We start from the raw sequence: 22909 nt of genomic DNA, 5'->3' as shown, positions 1-22909 counted from the left end.
TGTATTCTGTTATCAGTTAAAATAGATTAGGCTACACTGTAGTAATAAACACATCCTAAATCTCAGTGAATAAGACAACAAACTTCATTTCTCACTTATTCAATTTATCCAGTGTGAGTAAGATGGGAGGTTTGTCTCCATTTCAGGATCTATTGCCACAGTTTCCAATTCAGGAAAAGGGAAAAGCCTGACTCCTGCAGCTTTGGCTCAACATACATCGCCTTCATACACATTCAATGAACCAAGGAAGACCCAGGAAGGTCTTCGGCTTGGAAGAAGGCTGGACAGGGCAATCCGATTGTGTTTCTTGAAAGCGGAAGGCCAAACAAACCTGGTGAGCAGCATTACTATTTTCACACCACAACGCCTTCTTGTAAATCACCTTGGTGACAGGAATTACAGATGTTCTAAGTGGGTTTTCTCACTGTAAATCTCACTGTTTTGGTGAGGCTCCTTTACTTGGATACATCTGATGCGTCCTTCTTATCTGAATTGCCAAACTGAAATCACGTATTTCAAAATGTTCTATGTGCTTATCCTGCAGGGAAAATTTTTTATCCATTATTGAGAGTTGAAATGTGTCTGCTAGAAATTTCTCAAATTTCAAGCTGCTTAAAGATCCCAAGAAGATAAAAACTTGCCCCTTGATGGCTGGCCTCAGGCTCTCACCTTTTCTAATCTAGTCTCAATGAAATGATTTTTTTTTTTGCTTTTGGGATGACCTTTTTTTCCCCCCTCTTATAGGTTTTGGTGTCATTTTATTGGGAACTAGCCAAGAAAAAGGAAGTTAAATGAGTGTGCCAGAACCATATCTTGTACTGTAACATTTCCTAGATTGGTGATTTCAGATGTTAGGTCTACCATTAGTCAAGCTAACCAAGGCACAATCAGGGAGACAAATGCCTTTCCCTCTTAACCAACTGGTCACCAAACCTTGCTAATTTTGTCTCCTAAATATCTTGCAAAAGAACAGAGCTCTTGAATTAAGAATTAATATCAAACTCAATTTACAACAATTTGGCATCCACAGCAGAAATGTTGTATGTAACATTAAAGAAGTAAATTCCTGACAGCTAATTTTTTTTTCAAATTAAAGTTTATTGGGGTGACAATTGTTAGTAAAGTTACATAGATTTCAGGTGTACAATTCTGTAATCTATATCTATATATCTCATATTGTGTGTTCACCACCCAGAGTCAGTTTTTGATAAAGCTGCATTCAAGTGAAAACCAATACGCTTTCTTTTTTGTTTTTTGAATGTTCATAGCAGCTTCATTTGCAATAGCCAAAAACAACCCAGATGTCCTTCAACAAGTGAATGGATAAACTACGGTACATCCGTACCGTCGAGTGTTATTCAGCAATAAAAAACAATAAGCTTCCTTAGTCCTTTCAGCAAACAAAGTCTTAAATGTTCTTGATTAGTAGGGAAAGAGGTTGGTGTTCAGCTTGCACAGGAAGCACTCAAGAAATACCTGAATTTGACAGAGCTGAAAAACAGAACTGAGTAAAAACATTCATGGGGACTGCCACCAAGTCGAGTAAGCTATGGCCAGGCTTCAGCGGTCATACTTGCAATCAATATATGTAGGAAGATCCTGACTGCAACGTGATGAGGAATACAGACTGCAAAATGCTAGAGAGAAAGTTCTGAAAAATAAATCATAAATATTTCCATATCGTCGATGCAGAACAGAAACTTTCCACTGGTTTCTAGCACTATGGTAACTAAGGAAAAGTTACAAGCAATATATTTAACAAGGACATTTTTTGTAATGCTCTCATAATGGGTTTCCATTGGTAGACCTTGAATTTCAGACACTAATTTCATATGCAGCCAAATCCTTTTTTTATAAAAGTATCTATTCTGATTAAGATGAATTAGCTTATAGCAACTTGTACGTTCCCATCCTTACAAATGGTTTATTATGACGAAAAGCATAATGCTTTGTTCATGAAGAACAAAAGTCCTCTCCCTCATACAGCACCTGACCTTGTCATGTAAAGTAACGTGTCTTACAAATTACCCTCTGCTGAAGGTTCTTTCAGATTGGTGACAGTTTATTTTATAAATATACCAATAATCAATTGAATCCTGAGTTTTCTTTGTAGATACCAGTTTAAGGAATGGTAAACATTAATGTGGAGGGGGGACATGGAGCTGAAACCTCACCGTACCGTACGCTCTTTCCTCTCAAACAGATTTTGGATTTCTTATTTAAAATATAAAAAGCCAAGTAGGAAGCCACTAAGATACAGTTATAATAACAGTCTCAGATTATAAATGCAAAGTAATCTTATAAAGCTTGCTTTAAATATTGGTGATTGGGGGACAGGGTTAGGTAGGAGTATGTGTTCATAAAGGACAACACAAGGAATATCTGCAGTGATGAAAATTTTGGCTGTGGTGACGGATACACAAACCTATACATGTGATAAAAGTGCAGAGAAGTAAACACACACTCACACACACACACACACACACGTACAAATAAAACTGAGGAAACCCAGTAAGACCAGTGGATTGTATTAATGTCAATATCCTGGTTTTAATATTGTATAATAGTTCCACAAGGTACTACCCTTGGGGAAATTGGATAAATGACACAGGAGATCTCTCTGTATTATTCCTTATGGTTGCGTGCAAATCCACAGTGATCTCAAACTAAAAAGTGGGAAAAAAAGTTCTCAAGTTCCTCTACTTTTCTTCAAAGACCATGTTTTAAAACCACCCAAATGTGAACCAATTCTTCTGTTGTTTTCTTCCCTTGTAAGAGTCATCTCCATAATTACAAACTTATCCCTAGAAGTCCTGCACGGAGCCCGTAGTGTACACGTCATCTAATGAAACATTTAGGTGGAGATTTATAGAGTGAAATTCTGGTAAGAGTATGAGAAAAGGGGTATACGTAGTGCTTACAGAACAAATAATGCTTTCTTAACGACTGTACAAATCATGTGAGTTTCTTACAAATATCCTTCTTTAACCTAAACCATTACTTAAGGACTTTCTTTTCATATTCACAACAAAAATTTTTTATCTGCCTTTAGTTTTGCTGTTATTCTAAGTAGCCTTCCTGATAATATTTCTGAAAATAGAAGTGCTAAAGATCTAAAAAATATATTGTTCCAATACATAGCAATTATAGGGCTGTTCTGAGAATTTGATAGGCCTTAAGTATATTTGCATTTGATAATCCTCTCTACTACCTAACATAATAAAATGGATCCACATGGCACATTCAATATAATAAATATTGAAACACAGATATTGAGATTGCAGATGACTAATTGACATAAGGTTTTGTTTTGGAGACAATTAATTAGACAGTTATTAATTTCAATTATGAGATTTTCTTTTTGTATTTTATGGCCATTAATTTTTGAAGGGAAGGGAAAGCGGTCTCAATAATTGGCAGCGCCCTGAAAGCTCATATGTGGTACATACTGTGCACATAAACTAGAATGAAAAAAATAGTCCTGATTTTGCAAGGTTAAGCAGCATAATGCACTTGGAGAATGTGGAATAAGGGGGTAAGATAGGGGAATCAGTATTATTAATTGCTTTCCCAAAGTCACAGTGTTGGTCTTCTAAGGTAAAGCAGCAAAAACTCACCTGAGCATGTGGGCAGCATTGAAGACCACATCAAACTCCGAGCTGTCCAGTTCAGCTGCTTTTTTGGCCATCTCGGCCGCTTCTATGAGGCGAGCTTCTTCCAGAAGAAACTGACCTGCAAAGTATAAGAACAATGCTTGAGGAGATATAAAGCTAAGACTTACTTGTGCCATAAGTCTACATGCCCGTTATGTAGTCACATTGTAAATGCCTTTCCCTTAATTGCAGGACATTGCAATGCCATTTGTCTGGTACATTAACTACATTTTTTTTCTTAAAATAAAATCCTGTATGTACTACTGAAGAAATAAAAGGACCAAAAGATATGTTACAATTACGCAAACAGGTAAAAAAGTATTAAATTTTTTAAAGCTAATGGGAAGATTAATGTTTTCTTTTTGTCCAGTTTTATTGAAAAATAACTGATATACACTACTGTATAAGTTTAAGTCATACAGCATGATGGTCTGATTTACACACATTGTGAAATGATTACCAATGTTTTCTAATGGTCGATGTATTTGCGACTTAAGGCATTGGAGTAGCTCTATTGCTAAATCTACAGCTCAGGTGCCATATATTTTAGCAAGCCACCAATCGACTGGTTTAAACATTCCCCTATATAGTCATTTAGCATATGCTGCATCACTAGTATAAAATTTAATTATTAACTATATATATCTGTGCTCCTAAGATGATAGATGCTTTGGAGAAAGAAAAGAGGTATTAGAAATACACATTGAGTTGATTTTCATTATTGGTCTTTTAAAACAACTTCCTTTTCCAATGTATATGCACAAACAGGACTAGTCACATTGAGATATATTTATTTCTTATATTTAAGTAACACTAAAATTATTAAAAGAACATAGAAATGGCAGTTTAGCACTAACTCATTCTTAATTAGATTGACTGATAAACATGGAAAAAATGTTAACCAGTTCAGACTTTCGGTATTACTTTCAAGTCAGCTTTGCAAGGTGGGCATTACTGCCGACAGAACCATACAAGTCTCCAAAACTGTACCTCAAGAATGTAATGCTATCCCCAAATTACATTGTAAAAGCAAAGAAAACAACATAAAAGTTGAGCCCAATTTTAAGGCTGTAAACATACAAACAGAGGATAGACTGATATTTTATAACTAGGGATTTATTAGCAGCAAAAGTAATGATGTTCGACACCTTATCTGATATCGCTATTCAAATGAAAAACAAATCAAGGGATGACAGAGATATGCAGAAACCACTCATGCAACTGACAGGCTTATAGAGTTGTGATCTAATGATTATTTCTTCTTGCTTTGGGGTTTCCTGTTTGCTTAAAATTCAAGCCTTTACCAATACACTAAAAAGTTATAAAATTGATTTGCAAGTCCTGCGTTGCACACAGAAACAGGAAAACTTTAAAAATGGTAAATCTTTCTAGGTGGCTGTAGGGAAGAAGCCATTAGTTCATCTAATAAATATTACAAACTGTCTTCTAACCCAAAAAGACCAGTCCTCAATATACAAGGGAAAATGTTCTGTTTTAAGGATTGTAATAAACCACAGCCACTGCCTGTACTTAAGCTTCTAAACTTCAATTGGTAAAGAATGGTGAGTAAAAATAAGCCTAGGATTTCAAGCCTATATTTTTAAATGAATTGACAGTTTTAAGACCAGGATTTGGAGACCCAAATTAGCTATTTTTACAAAAAGTTTTGTTAGTTTGTAACCTAACATTCTGGGGCTCTCTTATGTACCAAAACAAACATGATTGTTGGGTTAGAAAATTATTAAGGAAACGGAGCTGTAAATAATTACATTTAGAAATAGAAAACCACATCACCCATGAAATTTGTATATGTGCGAACTCTACAAGTACGCTGATATTAGATTCAGCATAAAGCACACACGGTTTAAACAAAGTAAAACAAGAAATTGGACAATGTGTAGCACACTAAGTAATTACTACCTCCTCACATACATCTTAGTAAAGGCTAAACCTAGTTTTCGTTATGCCTATTATAGATTGTTTCTTAAAATTAAAACATAATATTAATTGCTACCTGTCTTCAAAGTATAATATTTACCTAAGTAAATGTATTAACACATGTGTTAGTTACTTATATTTGTGATACTTCAACAAAAGGTAATGTAGGATTTATTCATTGTTCTTTGTCCTTTGGCGGCTATTAACGCTGAAATGTATTCTGTTATTCATAGTTAGAAAAATGCAACAATTAATTGAATAATGAAGGTTATTTTTTTTAAATTCATTACTCCAGCCTGTAGAGGGAGAAGGAGATATATTAGCGCTAGTAAAAAAAGACAGAGAAAGAAAGTACGTGGATCTATACTGTCCACATAGAAAGGAACAGTGACAGACGTCTGTGCGTAAAGATAATGATTCAATGGCATAAGACGCCAGTTTATACTCAATGCCCCAGAGCTAAGGTTTTCGAGCTTTGTTAACATTAACCACATCTTTAACATTCAACACCACAAAAAGAAATAACATTAACTAACTGTGTAAAATTAAATATTTGACTTTTATCATAATTTAAAAACATTTCCTATGGTTTAAGTCAGCTTTGCCATACAACATACACTTTGTGAACAGCTTGCAAGTTTCCAAAATTACATGAAACACATAAATTTTTATATTGTAAATGGTGACAGAAATAATTCCCATATGATAATGTTGTAACAGTAAAATTCATTCACCGTGTTAGCATTCAGAAAAACAGTATCACAACCTACTAGCTAGGTATCTCCATAACTCCCCCCATTCTGTTCTCCACAGGCCATATATCTCAATAGTCCGGCATTAATGTTGTTTTATGATAAAGGCATAAAATATTATGCGGTATGCATCATTTGGTTTCTTTTTTAAACTGAATTTGAAAATTTGAACTCAAGTTGAAATTAAACTATTCTTCTATGTCTACAGTGATTGTTCATTTGAAATACAGCACAGGACTGATAAAAAATAGAGCAATAAGCATTTCAAATACACAGAACCAACAGAAGCGGGGGAAACAAAGACATACGAGGTTTCTTCTTAACAACTATCCAAAGAAACTAAATTGATATGTTATTGGGGAAATAATAAGAAACAAAATGTCCCCTTATTCCTTCTTAAAGACTTTATTTACCTCAAATCACACCTTTTCCATCAGCTTCATCTATTTTTGCTCTCACCAGACACAGGCTCCAGCGTCTCTGTCTTACATAAGCATCCCTTAGTGTAACCTTCTGCTTCATATCCTTATTTACCTTGAACTCTCAACCTCTAAGGTTCCTCTCCACCCCAGTCCTGTCTTGCCAACCTATTGTAACTAACTGGACATCTTTCATTTTTATGCCCAAAACATTTCCTTCTTGGTGAATTCCTCTTCGACCAATTTACAATAGTGTTAGAATTGCTTATAAATTATATTCACTGCAATAGAATTTACCATCTAAACCAAAACGTTTAAAAGAATAAAAGAACGGTATTACTAATTATGCTGGAATAAGGGGCGATCAGCCAGGACTGTGCCAATAAGACCACTCCACTTACAGTGTACGTGGCAGGATGTGGATATGTCTTATTGCTCTTGGGAAGTGAACCGTTTTACACACTAAGGCACTGAACCACTGCTAGGAAGAATGGTCAATATTAGCAAGAGAGATATGGGTGCCCTTCAGTGAAGAATATAAAGGTCTACAGTTCTACCCACCAAGACTGAGCCAGGTCCTGAGGCTCGGTGTATGGAAGCAGCTACTGGGGCTCTGAAAGTGAGGGTAGACTACAAGATGCAGCCAGGACACTATGGGGAGTGCAGAGGGTTAGAAAAGGAAAACAAAGGCAGGCAGGCACTCAGGGGAGTCCAGCCACATGGGTGGACTCTGCAAGGCCAGCAAGGTTCTCAGTGATTCTTAAGCTTCCGTGCATGTCAGAGTCACTTGGAGGATAAAACAGAAAGCTGGGCCCCGTCTTCAGAGTTTCAGACTCACTGGGTCTTGGGGAGAGCCTACAATCTGCATTTTTAACAAGTTCCCAGGGGTTGCTGATGCTGCTAGTCTAGTTTGAAAACTAGTATCTTATGCGAGCAATAAAATAAATGCTTTGCACCACACTATGGACTCTATGTCTGGGATTAGCTACCAGTTAGTTCAAGCTCTTCCAGTTAATGAACTGCCATGTGCCTTGCCTTTCCCTACTATGGCCATAATTCCCAGGCTGCACACTGCATCTGTGCAAAAAGAAAGACACATGTGTATGAATCAGATAGACTCATTCGCTATGAGTTTACTCTTTGAAACTCTTAAAATAAGGAGACTTAAATGTTTTACTCCTCATATGCAGGAGAGTTCTGAGAAACCCCTTCTTTTTCACATTTGGTAAAAAAATACATCTTTTGTGTTTGATAATCGAGTAGAATTTCAAATAAAGAAACCATAAAAATCTCAAGCAAATTATATTTTGCTCCCATGCGTGTATCGTGCTACCACACTTTGTCAGAATTTCTTTGGTTTGTAATTTGTCTTACCCAAGTTAATTATCATCATCTGAATTTAATTGTCTCAAAGTAAAGGGAGAAAAAAGGAAAAAGCGAGATGAGAAATGGTAAAGGAAAGAAAGACATCTGCGGAGGGAAAAACAAAAGAGAATATAAAGGGAGGAAGCATTCTCTAGCGGTCCAGATACAAAGAGTGTAAGTCTCCCACAGGCTTTGGGAAAGGGGAAAAAGCAGTCAACAGACCTGGATTCAACTGTTTCAGCATTAGACTTATACCATTTCTTCTCTGGACAATTCTCTAATTGAACCACTTAAACTACTCGTAGACGTTTACCAACATTTCAAGATGACAATCCTGTGAAGATCAATTCAGTAATTCTTGGATTTAAAATGCTGTCTGAAAGGTAGAAATCCATAAAAATGTAAGCTGGTCTTAAGCTATAGGCTCAAATACTGCTTTGTAAAAAAAAAAAAAGTTCTACATACAAACTCCCTAGATCAGTTGGGACTGGCATTTCTTACTAAAATATTATGAAAAATTCACCCTTATGTTCAATGTAACTGAATTAAGGAGCTAAAACAATCTGTAATGGGTGTTGTAATGATAGTTATTTTTTTGGAAAAACTATTCATATGTAGCTTTAAAAACTGTACAAAAGCAAATGGCAATCTTATAAAGTAGCAACTAGAACATAATGCTTGCGTTAAAATTGTTCCCCTTGGGACAGACATTAGACTATCACAATGGATTCAGAACCATCTTACTTCTACTGATCCCAACCAGTCTCAGGCCATCATCTCACCCTGGATTACAGCAGTAACTCCTAACTGGTCTCCATACTTCTGCTCTTCGTCTTACAGAGCATTCTCAACACGGCAGTCAGAGTGATCCTGTTAAAATGGAAGTCAGATCCCGCCATTCCGGGAAAGTGAAAATCATTACACTGGACTATGCATCTGATATGATCAGCCTGGGGTTCCTTCCTCCACGTCTCCATCTCGGTTCTCTGACCTCATCTCCATTGTCTCCTACTACTCTCCTTCTTGGTAACACATTCAATCTATATTAACCTCCTGCCCTTTGTCTAACACACAGGAGGAACAAAGACTCCTGATTCAGAGTCTTTCCCTAGAATGTTCTTTCCCAAAATATCACACTGGCTCACTTTCTTGCTCCCTGGTACAGTGTGGTGATTTAAGAAACACATGTTCAATGATAGGACTGAATTAACCCATCACATTCTTAGGCGGCTACTGCTTCATCTTCAAAAGCAAGCGAGAATCTAGCCAGCACAGCTCTGTATATAAACCCTGTCACCTTACAGTGATTTTAGGCAAGGCTGCAGTGAATGGCCACACATGCTGGGTACCGATAATTTCCAAGGGGTGCCATTCACGGTGAAGTCATTATGTATGGTGCCTTCTAGATTTGAGCAACATGGCACCCCTGGTTTTAGATCTCCAAATTTCCCTTGGAATACAACAAGTAATCCAGTCATCGACCATCTTAATTCTAGAACAGTTCGAACTATGCATTTTGGCTAAAATCTATTATATTTCATTGTGCTGTGGAATAAATTCAATAGTCTGGGAAAGGAAGAAGAAAGTATAGCTTAATATAGTCAATCCTAGAAATGTATGTTGTGCCTATTATATACAAGACATGGTAATACTGGCAGTGGGGGATACAAAGATCAATGCAACATTTATCCTTGAAACAGTTCCATTCTAGAAAGGGGAAGAGGAGATTATGGAGATAGGTTAACCACAGAATGGATATATATTTGAAAAAGAAGGTACAAGGTATCACCGGCTAAGTGTATCATATTTAGATGGAGGTGAAATTTTGTTTGGTTTTGTTCAACTTATAATTAAATTGGAATATGCGTAAAGGACACAGCGGCTATGACAAAGCGGCTATGGTCTTGTAATAAGACCAGAACAGTGAACATTACCAGCACCCAGAAGAAACGGTCCATACCTCAGGACTTTTTTGAAGACTCAGCTTATGGGAGCAGGAAAAAAGCCCCATGGAAGTATTTGGGCTAACTGGCGTTGGTGACCTCTAACAGAAACAAGATGAGTGGGTAAAGCAGAACCAAGGGATTCAGGGGTGTTCCTATTAGGGGAGGTGAGTAATGCATTGCTGGCAAGACAGAAGGGTGACAACACAATGGTCAGGATTTGGACTAGTTCTCCAAAGGAGATGCTGTTAGAGAGCTGGTTACTTGTCAATGGATGCTAATTACGCTTGAGAGAATTAAAGCACAGAGCGGGAGCTTCTCCTTTGCTTCTCTGAAGGGAGGCTTGCAGAGAGTCTCTCTTGCTGAGCATCCCTTGTATTTTAGGCAAAGTTCTACTCTTTAAAACCAATGTCTTCCCCCTTCCATTAGTTGTGTTGCTTTGTGTTTTTGGCTCTTGGCAGCCTGAGTTAAGAAAAGCTTTTGTTTACTGAGACCCAATGTGGTAAGTATGCTATAGTTACTGTTGAAGGAAACCAGTGTGCCAGTGAATACAGAAAGGACAACCAGGAAATCAATCTAGACCCCTACTTTGATGTGGGGAGGTCCGGGACCTGTCCCTATATGAACATGAGACCAAGAAATTACCCTGAATTATACAGATAGTGTGAAAGGTGTCTAGGGCAAAGGAGATTAGAACAGCAGGCCAGGCCTCTGTGCTCAACCAGAAAGGGGATCAGGAAGGCTTGCGTTGCTTTGTTTCATTTATTTCTCCCCTGATTCTTTCCAAAAGGGTTATGAGATGCCAGAAAACCACTGAGGAATTATTAAGACTGTCAGGTAGGGAATGGGAATTAGAGGGGGCTAAGGAGAAGAGGGGGAGACTGGGGAGGAATTGAAGAGATGAGAGAGAGAGAAGGAATGGGGGAGGGAACAAGAAGGGGAAGCCACACAATCCCATTAAAGCGTTAAGTAATGTACAGAGATTCAATAGGGAGCAAGTGTGCTTCATCATGGAAAGTAAGTTCATGCTGGGCTTCAAATAAGTTTTACCACCTAAGGGAAACGTACAACAGGAAAGACGTAACCAGATGAGAGGTACAGCCTAATCAAAGACACAGAGAAGAGCAGCTAATTCTATTGTAGGATATTGTGCGTTCTGAGATGAGCGAGTTGTAAGGGAAAAGATGAGGTGGACAGAAGGACTCAGGTGCTGAGGTCACTTAAAGAAATGGATGTGACTCTGAGATTAAATGATGGTGGGTGTCAACGAGAATGGACGTTGGGGCTCAGGGAGCTTACATCCTTTTCCTAAGAAGAGCTCAGTCTTCTTACAGGGCTCCCAGGCCATCTCAATGGGCTTTTCTGAGGTACTCATCTACAGAGGTGTCCACTGAGACACAGAGGAGTTAACAGCAGGATACAGAAACTCTGGGAACAATTGCTTTAATTCAGAGGAAGGCAGAATGCAAACAAAAATCTCCAAGTGTATTTAATCGTTAAATCAAAATAGCTAAGACTGGAAAAACAGTACCTTTCTCTCTTCCTCTCTTTCCCGCCTGACTCCTCTCCCTCTGTTTCTATTTACTTGTTCCTTGTAATCCTCATTCTTCTTACAAGCAAATTATTCATTTTCTCTCTGGTCTTTTCTACATTGATGGGTCAAGAGTCCCCTTTATCTTAATTCCTAGGTTTTATTCTGTCTCCTCTTCCCTGATTTCTGTCCCTTATTGATGTACTTTAGTCAAAAAACTTTTCTACACAATTCATTTATTCTTCAGGATATTAGTATGATTTCTTTTATAATTCTAAATAATAAATGGCCCTTGTCACAATATACTGAGCATATATTATATGCTAGTTATTTTGTAAATTGCTAAATGAATCCTCATGACTTGAGACATTAGCATCTCCAGGTTAAGAAACTGAGGAACAGAAAGGCTAGCAGAAGAAAGAACATGCTCGGGGAGACAGTCAGCAGTAGGGCTGGCCCTGCCTCATTCCCTAATCTGGGATCCGCCGTCCAAAATCCACCGCACTATTCCCTCATCCAAAGTTTAATTCAGTTTTCATCATCTTGCTTTTATGGTTTCTTGAATCCTACACAAAGACAGATTCAAAAGCATATATGTAAACTGTTGCTAGAGTCTGAAAGTTTGTGCCCCCCTCATTCATGTGTTGAAGCCCTAATCACCAAGGCTATGGTATTTGCAGGGAGGGGTGTCTTTGAGAGATGCTAGGTCATGAAGGTGAGCCCCCAAGAACGGCCTTAGTGCCCTTATAAAAGAGACCCCAGAGAACTCCCTTGCTCCTTTTACCACTTGAAAACACAGAGCAAAGGTGGCTGTAAATGAGGAAGCAGGTCTCACCAGAAACTGAACCTGCGAACGCCATGATCTTGGACTTCCTGCCTGCAGAACTGTTGAGAAATACATTTCTGTTGTTCCTAAGTCATCCAGTTTCTGGTATTTTGTTATAGCAGCCCGAACGGACTGAGTACTCAACTACACCTTTCCTTAGTAAAACATGATCTAGTGATAAATAATTTAACACAAAGTGGATTCTATTCCAATGTAAAAACCGGAAGGAGAGATGAGAATAGGAAAGAGTAAAACTCACTGAAAGCCAGTCTATTCTTCTTTAGTCATTCTTTTATTGAAAACATATTGATTGACCACCTTCTTTGCATGAGGCACCGTGGTCAGTGCTGGAATCCCCGGGGCAAGGCCACGCTGCTTGTTTCCAAGAGTCTGTGGTTTTGAGCCACAGGCTCCTCCCTTTTCATACAAGGATTACTTTGCTGTGTCATCAGAAGTAAATGAGGTAGTATAAGTAAGCTGCACAGGGGGAGGTCTGGAGCCTTGCCTCCTGTCTTTGCTTTTCACTCCCTCTACCTGAACTTCCCCCTGTATCTTTCAGGTTCTCTGCCTGTCTTGATGACTGTCCTTCCTTCCCAAATCCTCCAAGTACAGGATTAGGAGAGCTCCATGGGTTTCTCCACCAGCAATCCTCTCAAACCGTAGCATTCACCACCGGGGACCCACCAGACTCATATTTAGTAAGGGCAAGTCTTTGAAAGTTCAAGGCAAACCATAACGTATCATGGGTTTAAGAATCAGGCAAGATTCAAATCCTTGCTCCGTCAAATTACTAGAGAAAGGGCCTCCAATATGTCACTTACACTCTTGATACCTTAAATCTTGCATCTTCAAATAGAGATAATGGTATTTCTGCACAGGTTTGGATTAGTGAAGTGACAACATATACGCAAAAGCACCCAGCACTGAGTCAGACAGGAACCTGTTGAACACTGCACTTCAAAAATATTACCAGCATGAATGAGCACAAATGTGCCCAGTATGACAACGAGCGTTTTTCCTCATGTAAATTCTCAGAACTCTGGAGTTAGGTTATACCACATTACTTGAATGGATTTAATCATACTAATATTGTGAAGCATCTTATAATGCTTATATACATTATAATAACAGTATTCGCTTTTTTTGAAGAGCTGTAATAAAACTTGATGGGTGCTGTAGTCTGAATGTTTGAGTCCTCCCCAAATCTGTACGTTGAAATCATAACTCCCAGTGTGACAGTATTAGGAGGTAGACCTCTGGAAGAGCTCTGCCCTCATAAATGGGATTAGTGCCTTCATAAAAGAGGCCCCAGACAGATCCCTCATCCTTTCCACCGTAAGTATACAGGTGGAAATCTGCTACCCAGAAGCGGACCATCACCTGGCACCCTGATCTCAGACTTCCAGCCTCCAGAACTGTGAGAAATAAATATCTGTTGTTTATAAGCCCCCTAGTCTGTGGTATTTTGTTAGAGCAGCCTGAATGGACTAATAAGACAGTGGGTCAGAACTGATGTCATCTTAGAATCTCAGAAGCATGGTAAAATCTTATCAGCATTTTACATATGAGGAAATGTGAGCTCTGAGAGGTTAAGATACTTGCTTACAGTCGCACAACTAACAAGGGCTCATTCGCATGACTATGATTCTAGGCTAGGTGACACCTGACTGCTACCACTATTATGAGTCAGTTTGGAAACATGTTTTATTAAAGATGTTTATAAGACTCGAAGTATACACTATGTAGTTATCACACAGTGACATATACTTATATAGGTTAAGGGTTTTAGTTTTACTGTGAAAACTAGAATCTTATATAAGGTATATTTATATTTGTAATTAGTATTTTATATTACTTCATGACAAAGATTATTGAAAATAACTTTTAAAAGGGCACTAAGTAGTGGATGCAAAATAATCTTACATATATACAAAATTCTTACCAATTCTCCTTTCTGAAAAGAAAATTCAAGTAGAACTAAGAAGAGAATGGGTATCATAAATTCATGAATTCGATAAAGATTTCTCCCTCTTACTTTCAAGTCCTTTAGGTCTTCAAAATGCAGAGGAAAAATTATCAAATGAAGAAAGATTTCCTCATCAATTGATGAACCTTGGCCCTTAAATGAGTTGTTCATATTTTAGAAGATAAAGAGAAAATAGTCTTCTGCCTCTGAATGTCCCTAATGATAATAAAAGGTGGTTCCCAACTTTCAGTGTATTTGATACATATTGTATCACCTACCAATAAAGCATCTATGAATGTAAATGAAATGTCTCTGTTCATCTTTTATGTTGACATACGAGACAATGACGGTGCAGGGTGGCAGTCAAGAGTGACTTGGTTCGAACTCCGCCTCTACTATTAACTGGCACTGAAACCTGGGGTAAATTACTTTTCAGCTTGATGACTTCACTTTCCTCATCTGTTGAATGGAAACACTCAGGTAACCTCCCTACTTGGCTTTTGTGGAGATAAAATGAGATGCTACATGTGAATTTCTCAGGACATAAAAGTACTCAGTAAATGTTTGTACTATTTTTATATTTGATGAATTCATCATGGAAATATGGTATATGATAGAGAATTCAGGCAAGATGCTTTCCTCTACTTTTTACTCCTTTTTCACTTAACTTTTATGTCTTAAATTTTACATGATGAATTCTGTTAAATAATTTTTGGAAGACTATTTGGTTACTATAATAATTTTCCTACTATATTTTCCACAAACTAGCTGTACAATAATTTAGGTGCTCATTCTTCTCCATTTTTTTAAAAGTATATATTCCTGTGTTCTGATTGATGTGGTGATGTCGCACTCTCCCGGGCCCGGGCCTAAGCCGTGCCAGGAAAAAAAAAAAAAAAAGTATATATTCCTTCATAAAATAATGTGCTCATGAAAGAAAATGTAAAATAAACAAAAACATTAAGCCTGTCAAAAAAAAAATTGGCTACAAAAGTCTAAAAAGCTAAAACATCCATTCTTACCAGTTTGTTTTGCTTTGCCTTTTTAATGACTCAGTTATGTTGTAGAATTTAATCATTTTTCTTTTACAGTAACACAGGCTATATATATTTTTTATAAACTCAACTTAGGATATATAATATTTCATTGAATGGGAATAACCTGAATTTAATCATTTCCCCTTTTCAGGCTTTTAGGTGCTTTTCCATTTTTGCCTCCAATAAATAGTAATGCTGTGTTCCAAATACTATATTTGTTGATAATCTTAAACATAAACAAATTTACATTTTTAAGATATATTATCGAGAGAAGAAATACTGAGAATAAGTGCTAGAGCAGCTTAAGGGATTTCATTATCATTTGAATTTAAATTTCTTTGATTTCGAATGAAACTGTATGCTTACCTATCTTTTAAAACCTGTTATATTTTTTCTTTTGGAAATTACTTGTTCATATACTTTGGTCTATTTTCCTTGTAGTTTTACAGAGTTTCTCGTGTCGTAAATAGATTACATACATTTTTTGAAATACATTAGTCCTTTAGTTTTTCCTTTATTCTTTGCTTGTAATTTAGAGAATTCCTTTCCTTGTTTTTTCCCCCCACTTTACTCATGGGAAAGTTTTAATTTCAAAAGGCTTTGGAAAGTATCTCACATAAAATACACACAAGTATAAAGACCAAATGGTATTAAATTATTAGACTCATGGTAATAACGGAATTTAAAATAAAAAAAATAGGTAAGTAATAAAATAGTTTGGAATAACATTTAGAAAAATCCTATTTTAATTACACATCTGTGAACTGCCTGTGCTGTCCTTGGGACACTAAATACTATTTTAACAAAATGTTTTGGTCTTAAGCAGTAAACATAATGTTAATTTCAATGTAAATTAGCAAAGACTCACCAAAAATGTATTTTCATTTTTAATCAAGGAAATACCATAATTTAGTTCATTAATTTTAAAAATTACTCTTCAGTTTCTGAAGTGACTAAAAATGCAATGTTACTACACAATCAACCTCAGTTCACCACCATCTTCTAACTAGTTTTAATTATGAATAATAAAAAATAACCACAGGCCTCTCACCAATTCAACCCATATTTCAAGATTCTTCCTTTAGTGTTCACTGATGAAAAATCAAACTTAATATTTTAGTATTTCTTCCAGTACTTATTTTTAAAATAAAATTTAATAATATACAAACCATCCTGGAGGAAAACAGACTAGTACAATATTAACAGTAGAAAGAAAGTTCTAGACTTAAAAGTTGAAAGAGCTGGACTTTTCAAGTTCTTACCCAACTACATATGTAGAAAATTTCTGATTCAGAGAGTCACTTGAAAATTCTGAACTTCCATTGTCTCAATCAAATGTATTTGGGATTCCTTCCTACCTCATTGGGGTTAGTTAGATGATGATCAAAAAAGATCAGGGTCAAGAAAACACTGGGTGAGATGGTAAAGTGTTTGAAAAATGTAATAAGACATTTTATGATTTTAAAATTGATAGCAGAGCAAAATAATAATGATCCAGATAATTATAATTCTAACAAATCCAACATTTCTCTGTGGCCCAAGAGGACAAATGACATAATGATCCTCTGTGTTAGAAATGACTGCATGGTTGCCTGGACCAGCCCTCATCTCCCCTTTCCAAATGTTTGCATTCTCTCTAATATCCTCATAAACCCACACTTGAAAAATCTGTGGTGAGCACTCATTTCATAACCTGACAGCTATCATAATTTGGATGTTCCTCCTTCTATGAAGCTAGAATATATTTCTCATAGTTCTTAGCTGCAGTCCTAGTTCTGTCCTTGCACTATTGCTCAGACACATGCTGTGTCTTTGACCTCAAGCATTTTCTGTGCTTTAACGTTCTCCATTGCACCCCCTCATTTCTACACTTTCATCTGGTGAGCTCCTACTCATCATTTCAATATAGCTTACATGTAAGTTCAGCAGGCATAGTTCTCTTATGTCCCAACCACCCAGGTCTAGGCACCTTAATTATACTGCGTTTCCTTTTAAAACTAATTGTAATTGAATTTAAATCATGATTTTCACAATTTGTGCCTCCCTCACCGGTTTGCAATCTCCATTGGAGCCTGTCTCATTCCTTGCCGTGTCCCTAAGCCTCATATAGTGATTAATAAATATCGACCTGGTGGAAAAGCCTCAGGCCTCATCATTATATAGCTGAATCCTTGGAAATGAACATCCCCCAGAGAGAACGTCAATAATGAATAAAATGAGGCTAAAAGCTTTACTCTTAGAAATACACAGGTAAGAGGCCGACTAGAAAAGAAAACAACATCCAAGGTCTACACAAAAGAACATTTCTTCTTAAGCGTGTTTATCACAGTCAGATCCCTTTTAACTTTTTATATTTTTGTCTTTAATATCTAATGAATTTCCATTTGTTTGGATTTATACATAATAGGTACCTTATCACAAATGTGTACTGATTTAAGTTGTTTCAATCTACATTAAATTTATCGCTACGCACAAAAAGAAATCAATTATAATATATTCCTTTCATGTCTTGACTTTCCTTCCTTTGACAGAAGCTTCCTTTTGGAGCGGTAGGGAAAATCCATGGAGAATCCCTTGAATTACAGGCCCACACCAGAAACCAAGGCATCAAATCCTCACCTTTGACATTTATAAACTAAATTCCATAAAGATTTCACATGATTTGTTTCATATGGACATTGGAATACACTGTAAACTTGATGACATGTAAGTACAACATTATACTATTACTGATATGCCATAGCTGAAACCTATTTTCTGCACATTCCTTAAAATTTCTGATGAAAGATCAACGAGGAATTGAGTATATATTAACAACCACGTGAAATCTGAGTATTGGGACACAGTTTGGAAGCCCACATAAACCCTTTTACTTTCTAGATGAAGAATCTTAATCCCAAAGACTACAGGTATCACAGAGCCCGACATTGAACCAATTTACTGAACCAATTTTATAAACCTGCTTATCTTTCTTTCTTGCAAGCCATCCTGAAGAAAAAAGGGCAGTCTTCAATGCAATCCCCTTCCCCTGACATAAAACTAGTGGATTTATAATACAAATAAGTGATAGTGCTTTTAAATACTACCTTCTGATTTCCACTGTAGCCAATATCAATTCCTATAATTCCTTCTGTCTAGTCCCAACTGGATGGTGTTTTCCAAGTCACTGGTATCATTAACAAGCCAATCAAAAGGATATAAAATCACCGAGGAGAGTGAATTTCCAATAGAATAAAACTCATCCACTCTGCATTTTCATGGACATTTGCAAAAGCATTTAAAAAAGGACTATAAACAACATGCGTATTTCATTTAAACATTTATTTTTAAGCTGAAGATGTGTTATTGTTCATTCAATCTATGGGTACAAATATTCTAAGAATACCCATAAACAGTAAGTTGGAAAAGAACTGATATGAGAATCATAGTGTGTATCTTCTTGTACAAGAAGTAATAAAAATTCCAACAGAACAATCTTTCAGTCAATTTGGAACACACATCCAATTCTAAAATGCAGAATATTTACTAGACGGACGCTTTGAACAGCTAAGCAATGGAGTCAACCTTGAGATATACAGATGGTGTATTATAGAACTGTACATTTGAAATCTGTATAATTTTATTCACGTGTTTCTTCAATAAAATTAATACATTTTTTAAAAATAGTAATAAAATGGAGAAAATTTCTGAGTTCAACCAACACTTTCTGCACACTACTGTGAGTATGGCAATCTACTACGTAATGATATTGCAAAAAGGAAAATAGGCCCTCCCTATTTTTAATTATCTTAGAATTTTCTAAAGAAGGTAAATGTATAATTTCAATATAAATATTTACATCCCCACAGCCACTCCTTAGTCCAAGCCACCTTCTAGCTTAAAACACAGCAACAGTTAGTTCCCTTTGCTGTACTCTGGCCTTTCTCTAATCCTGTCTGCTTACATGGTGCCTTCCACTGCTCTCAGAACAAAATGTAAACTCCTTAGCCTGGTCTACAAAGCCCTGCAGGCTCTACTTCTTCCTCCTCTCCAATTTCCTCTCCTCCCACTTTCCCTTCTGGTTCAATATGCTGCAGTCACAGTAGCCTCCCTTCTCTGCTATGAACATAAGCTTGGTCTTGCCTGTAACCTTTGAATATACTGTTTCTTTAGTCTGAAGTCCTCTTACCTGGCTCTTCCAAAAGCTGGCTTAAGCTTACAGATTTCAAATATCATCTCCTCAAAGACGCTTTTCCTGACTACTTGGTTTCAACTGGTACCCAACTTCCCACCTCATCACCTTCTAAAAATGACCTCCTCCTATGTATTTCCTACTCACTTTCTGAAAACAGAACAGTGCTTTGCATCTATTGGATCTAATTATACATGTTAAACTTAATAAAAACCCTTCCATAAGAATTTTAAGCTAAGTTATGACTTACGTGAATCTGACATTCTAAAAACTATACACAGATGGGCCTATTAATCAAAAATATCTATCTACTTACCCACCCACCTACCTTTCTGTGTGTCCATGTATCTACCAATGTTGTAAAAAGAAATGGAACATGTATTATAGGAGAAAAAGCAATGATTTATTAGAGAACCAGAAATTTAGTTACCTACATCGAACTTGAGCATTTCAACTTCATTTTTCTAGGCTTCAATATACTTCTTTGTACAACAAAGGGGTTATATTTAAAAAGAACTTTCCAGTTCTAAATTTTAGTTATTTGAAGATTTCACTTAAATTAAAATCACTGATATCCTATAAGTGTACATTTTTAATAATCTGAGCACAGTGAGATAGAAACATCAATCACTAAGTTATGGGCTTCTTGTCCATTTGTAGATTATTTTGCCTTAACTACTCCCTCTGTGATAACTCATCTTGAGTCCTTTCCATTACCTACACCAAAGTAGGGGAAAGATATTGCAACTTTCATAAAACAAATTTTATGAAACAAATTTTATGAAAATTGTTTCAATTTTTATGAAACAAATTCATAAAATTATATGGAATTATGCAGTCATTCCTCCCTTAGAAAATAAATGTACTTCTAATAATGTATGTACACCAACATTTTAAAAATAATGCAGGGATACTAAGAAGAATCAATTTTTAACAGACATTATTTCCAGAACATGTGTTAGCACTGTTTTCCAAATAACATATATGATAAAGAATTTGTTGCACTTTCTGTTAAAACTACATCTAAAAATTTCTCACAGGAGAAATATCCCCTACTACCACCACTGAAATAAACAATTCAGCAGTATGATGTAATATAAAATAATAGTAATAATAATAATAATAAAAAGATAGAAATGGGTAAAGACAGGCCAGAACAAAAGGGGACTAAGGGGGCTAAGTCTTTAATACAGTTGTGATGTTTTTCAATTTCAATTCAAATGATGCAATGATGAAGTTTAAAGGAACTGATTGTTAAGAAAATGTAAAGCATATAATAAAATTATGGGAAACAAGCTTACAAAATGCAGTAAGCAGAATTAGTTTGAGGTACAGGAAATGCAGGCCGCAAGATAGGAAAAAAAGTCTTAGTTCATAAAATACAACGATAGGAGGTCCTTTAGCACTCAGAGAAAATCATCACGGGACTACTTTAATGCACAGTAAGGGTACCAAGGCAGTATACATGAGAAAATCCTCATTTAAAACACTTCATATAAGAAAACCTGGAAAAATAAATTCTGTAGCAAACGTGAATTAGTTGACTGCTATCTTAACATGGCAATAAAACTGCATTGTGAAACAAAATCAGAAGTGGTTATGCAATAAGTTGTGTGAAATTACATGCAGCGTTATGCTGGAAAGATAAAGCATCACAAGCCTAGGTTTATAAACATATCCACACAATGTAAATACACAAATGGACTTGTGGTTGGTTAAGTGTATCCTCCATTTTACTATTTTCATTTTTCCACACTCAAGCCTGTCACTGATTTATTGTTCCTAGTTGGGCAACAGAAGAAATAACTAAATATTATATAAGCACGTTAGCTTTATTTCCTCAAGATTTAATTTCCATCCACCTTTAAGTTTACTACTTGATAATAACTAATACCTTAAAGCCAAGAGTGGCCAAAAACATTTTTTCCCCGAAGGGATCAGAAAAAGTAAATGTTTTTTGGCTCATTGAAAGCCATTCCAACTGCAAATCTGGTAGAAATAAGCACATCTTACACAACACCAAACCAGCTCTGTTACTTTGCCTCACTTAACACATGACTCACTACTAATGATAGAGTGGAGTGTGACAGAGTTGTTATATAAGTTCACTCTGAACTCATTAAGGCCAAGGCTAAACTGAATGAGAGTATATCCTTTACACTCTTTACAGTTTATCCTGGACCTCAATCTCAGGCATGTACAAGCTCGTATACATCCATTATCTTCCAGGAAGCAGGATTTTGAGGCCAAAATATAAACATCTAAAATGTCAAAATGATACATTCAATGAGCAATACATTACCTTTTAGAATGAAAAGAGAACTAAGATTTGGATTACATACTATGCATCAGGCAAGGAGGAAGATGTCCTCCTGATGAGACCTCATTTAAACTCCACACTGACCTTGAATGAAACATGTCTTCCCCAGTGAAGTCCTCTGAAACTTTCTAAAGGAAAACATAAGGCATAGCCCTCTTGACTATGACTGGTTTGAACCAGAAGGCAAGACTACAGAATGAAGCTACATCTGCAACAACAAAGTCAACGTCCTCCCAAAATGTTCTTTGCCAGCAAAATCGAAATCTCGTATCAACATTAGCAGGAAATGTGGGGGACATGGAAAAAACTGTCAACCACTCACCATAATGCATGTAACAGTTTCCTTTGGTAGGATCCAGCTCAATAGCCTTCAAGAAGAATTTTTCAGCCTCACTCTTACGACCCTTGAAAAACAGAGAAAATGGATGATTCAGCAACAGATCAGGAGGGATTCTTCATCTCCTGTGCCCACATGAAGTAGACGAGTGTCTACATGGAAATCACCATCCAACAAATGTTTTCTTTTTACTTAAACAAAGATGATCCAGGAGAATATGTGGAGAGAGAAGACTGAAGTTGGAATTGTGGGAAATAACAAGATTAGAAGAACAGGGGTGAGAGTGAATTTGTCAAACAGATTAAAAAGAGACCAGAGAAGCAAGAGAAAAAAGTGAAAAAGAAAAAAAAAAATGGTTTCACAGAAACCAAAAGGATAAGATAGTTTGAAGGAATGGCAAGAAACATTATCATTTTCTATTTTATGTTCTCCCTTCAATTGGTTTCCTTTTCATTCGTTCTTCTTCCTTGTAAAGAATACGACCATTTTAGCTTTTGAGATGATTTTTTACTAATTGCTTACTTTATATATGAAGAAACTAGTCAAATTTGTTGAATCTCAAACCACTGCTTATCCTTACTTACACTGTCATTCAAGACTAAAATATTGCTAATCCAGGATTTAATCTAAAACTAGATCCTCTTCCTAGCT

At 36.4% G+C, this 22909-nt stretch overlaps 1 protein-coding gene across 1 annotated transcript in view; it reads right to left on the bottom strand.

The window, feature by feature from the left end:
• TMTC2 (transmembrane O-mannosyltransferase targeting cadherins 2) overlaps window positions 1–22909 on the bottom strand; it is a 399668-nt gene that overhangs the window by 67918 nt on the left and 308841 nt on the right. The window contains exons 9-10 of the mRNA XM_033117889.1: window positions 22244–22325; window positions 3618–3732 (exon numbers count right to left, since the gene is read on the bottom strand). Of these exons, the coding sequence (XP_032973780.1) occupies window positions 3618–3732; window positions 22244–22325 (197 nt within the window). The remainder of the gene's footprint in view (window positions 1–3617; window positions 3733–22243; window positions 22326–22909) is intronic.

Source organism: Rhinolophus ferrumequinum, chromosome 10 (assembly GCF_004115265.2).
Source record: "Rhinolophus ferrumequinum isolate MPI-CBG mRhiFer1 chromosome 10, mRhiFer1_v1.p, whole genome shotgun sequence".
Lineage (NCBI taxonomy): Eukaryota > Metazoa > Chordata > Mammalia > Chiroptera > Rhinolophidae > Rhinolophus > Rhinolophus ferrumequinum.
The sequence above is the reverse complement of the archived record's forward strand: the minus strand, read 5'-3'. Positions and strand labels throughout refer to the sequence as shown.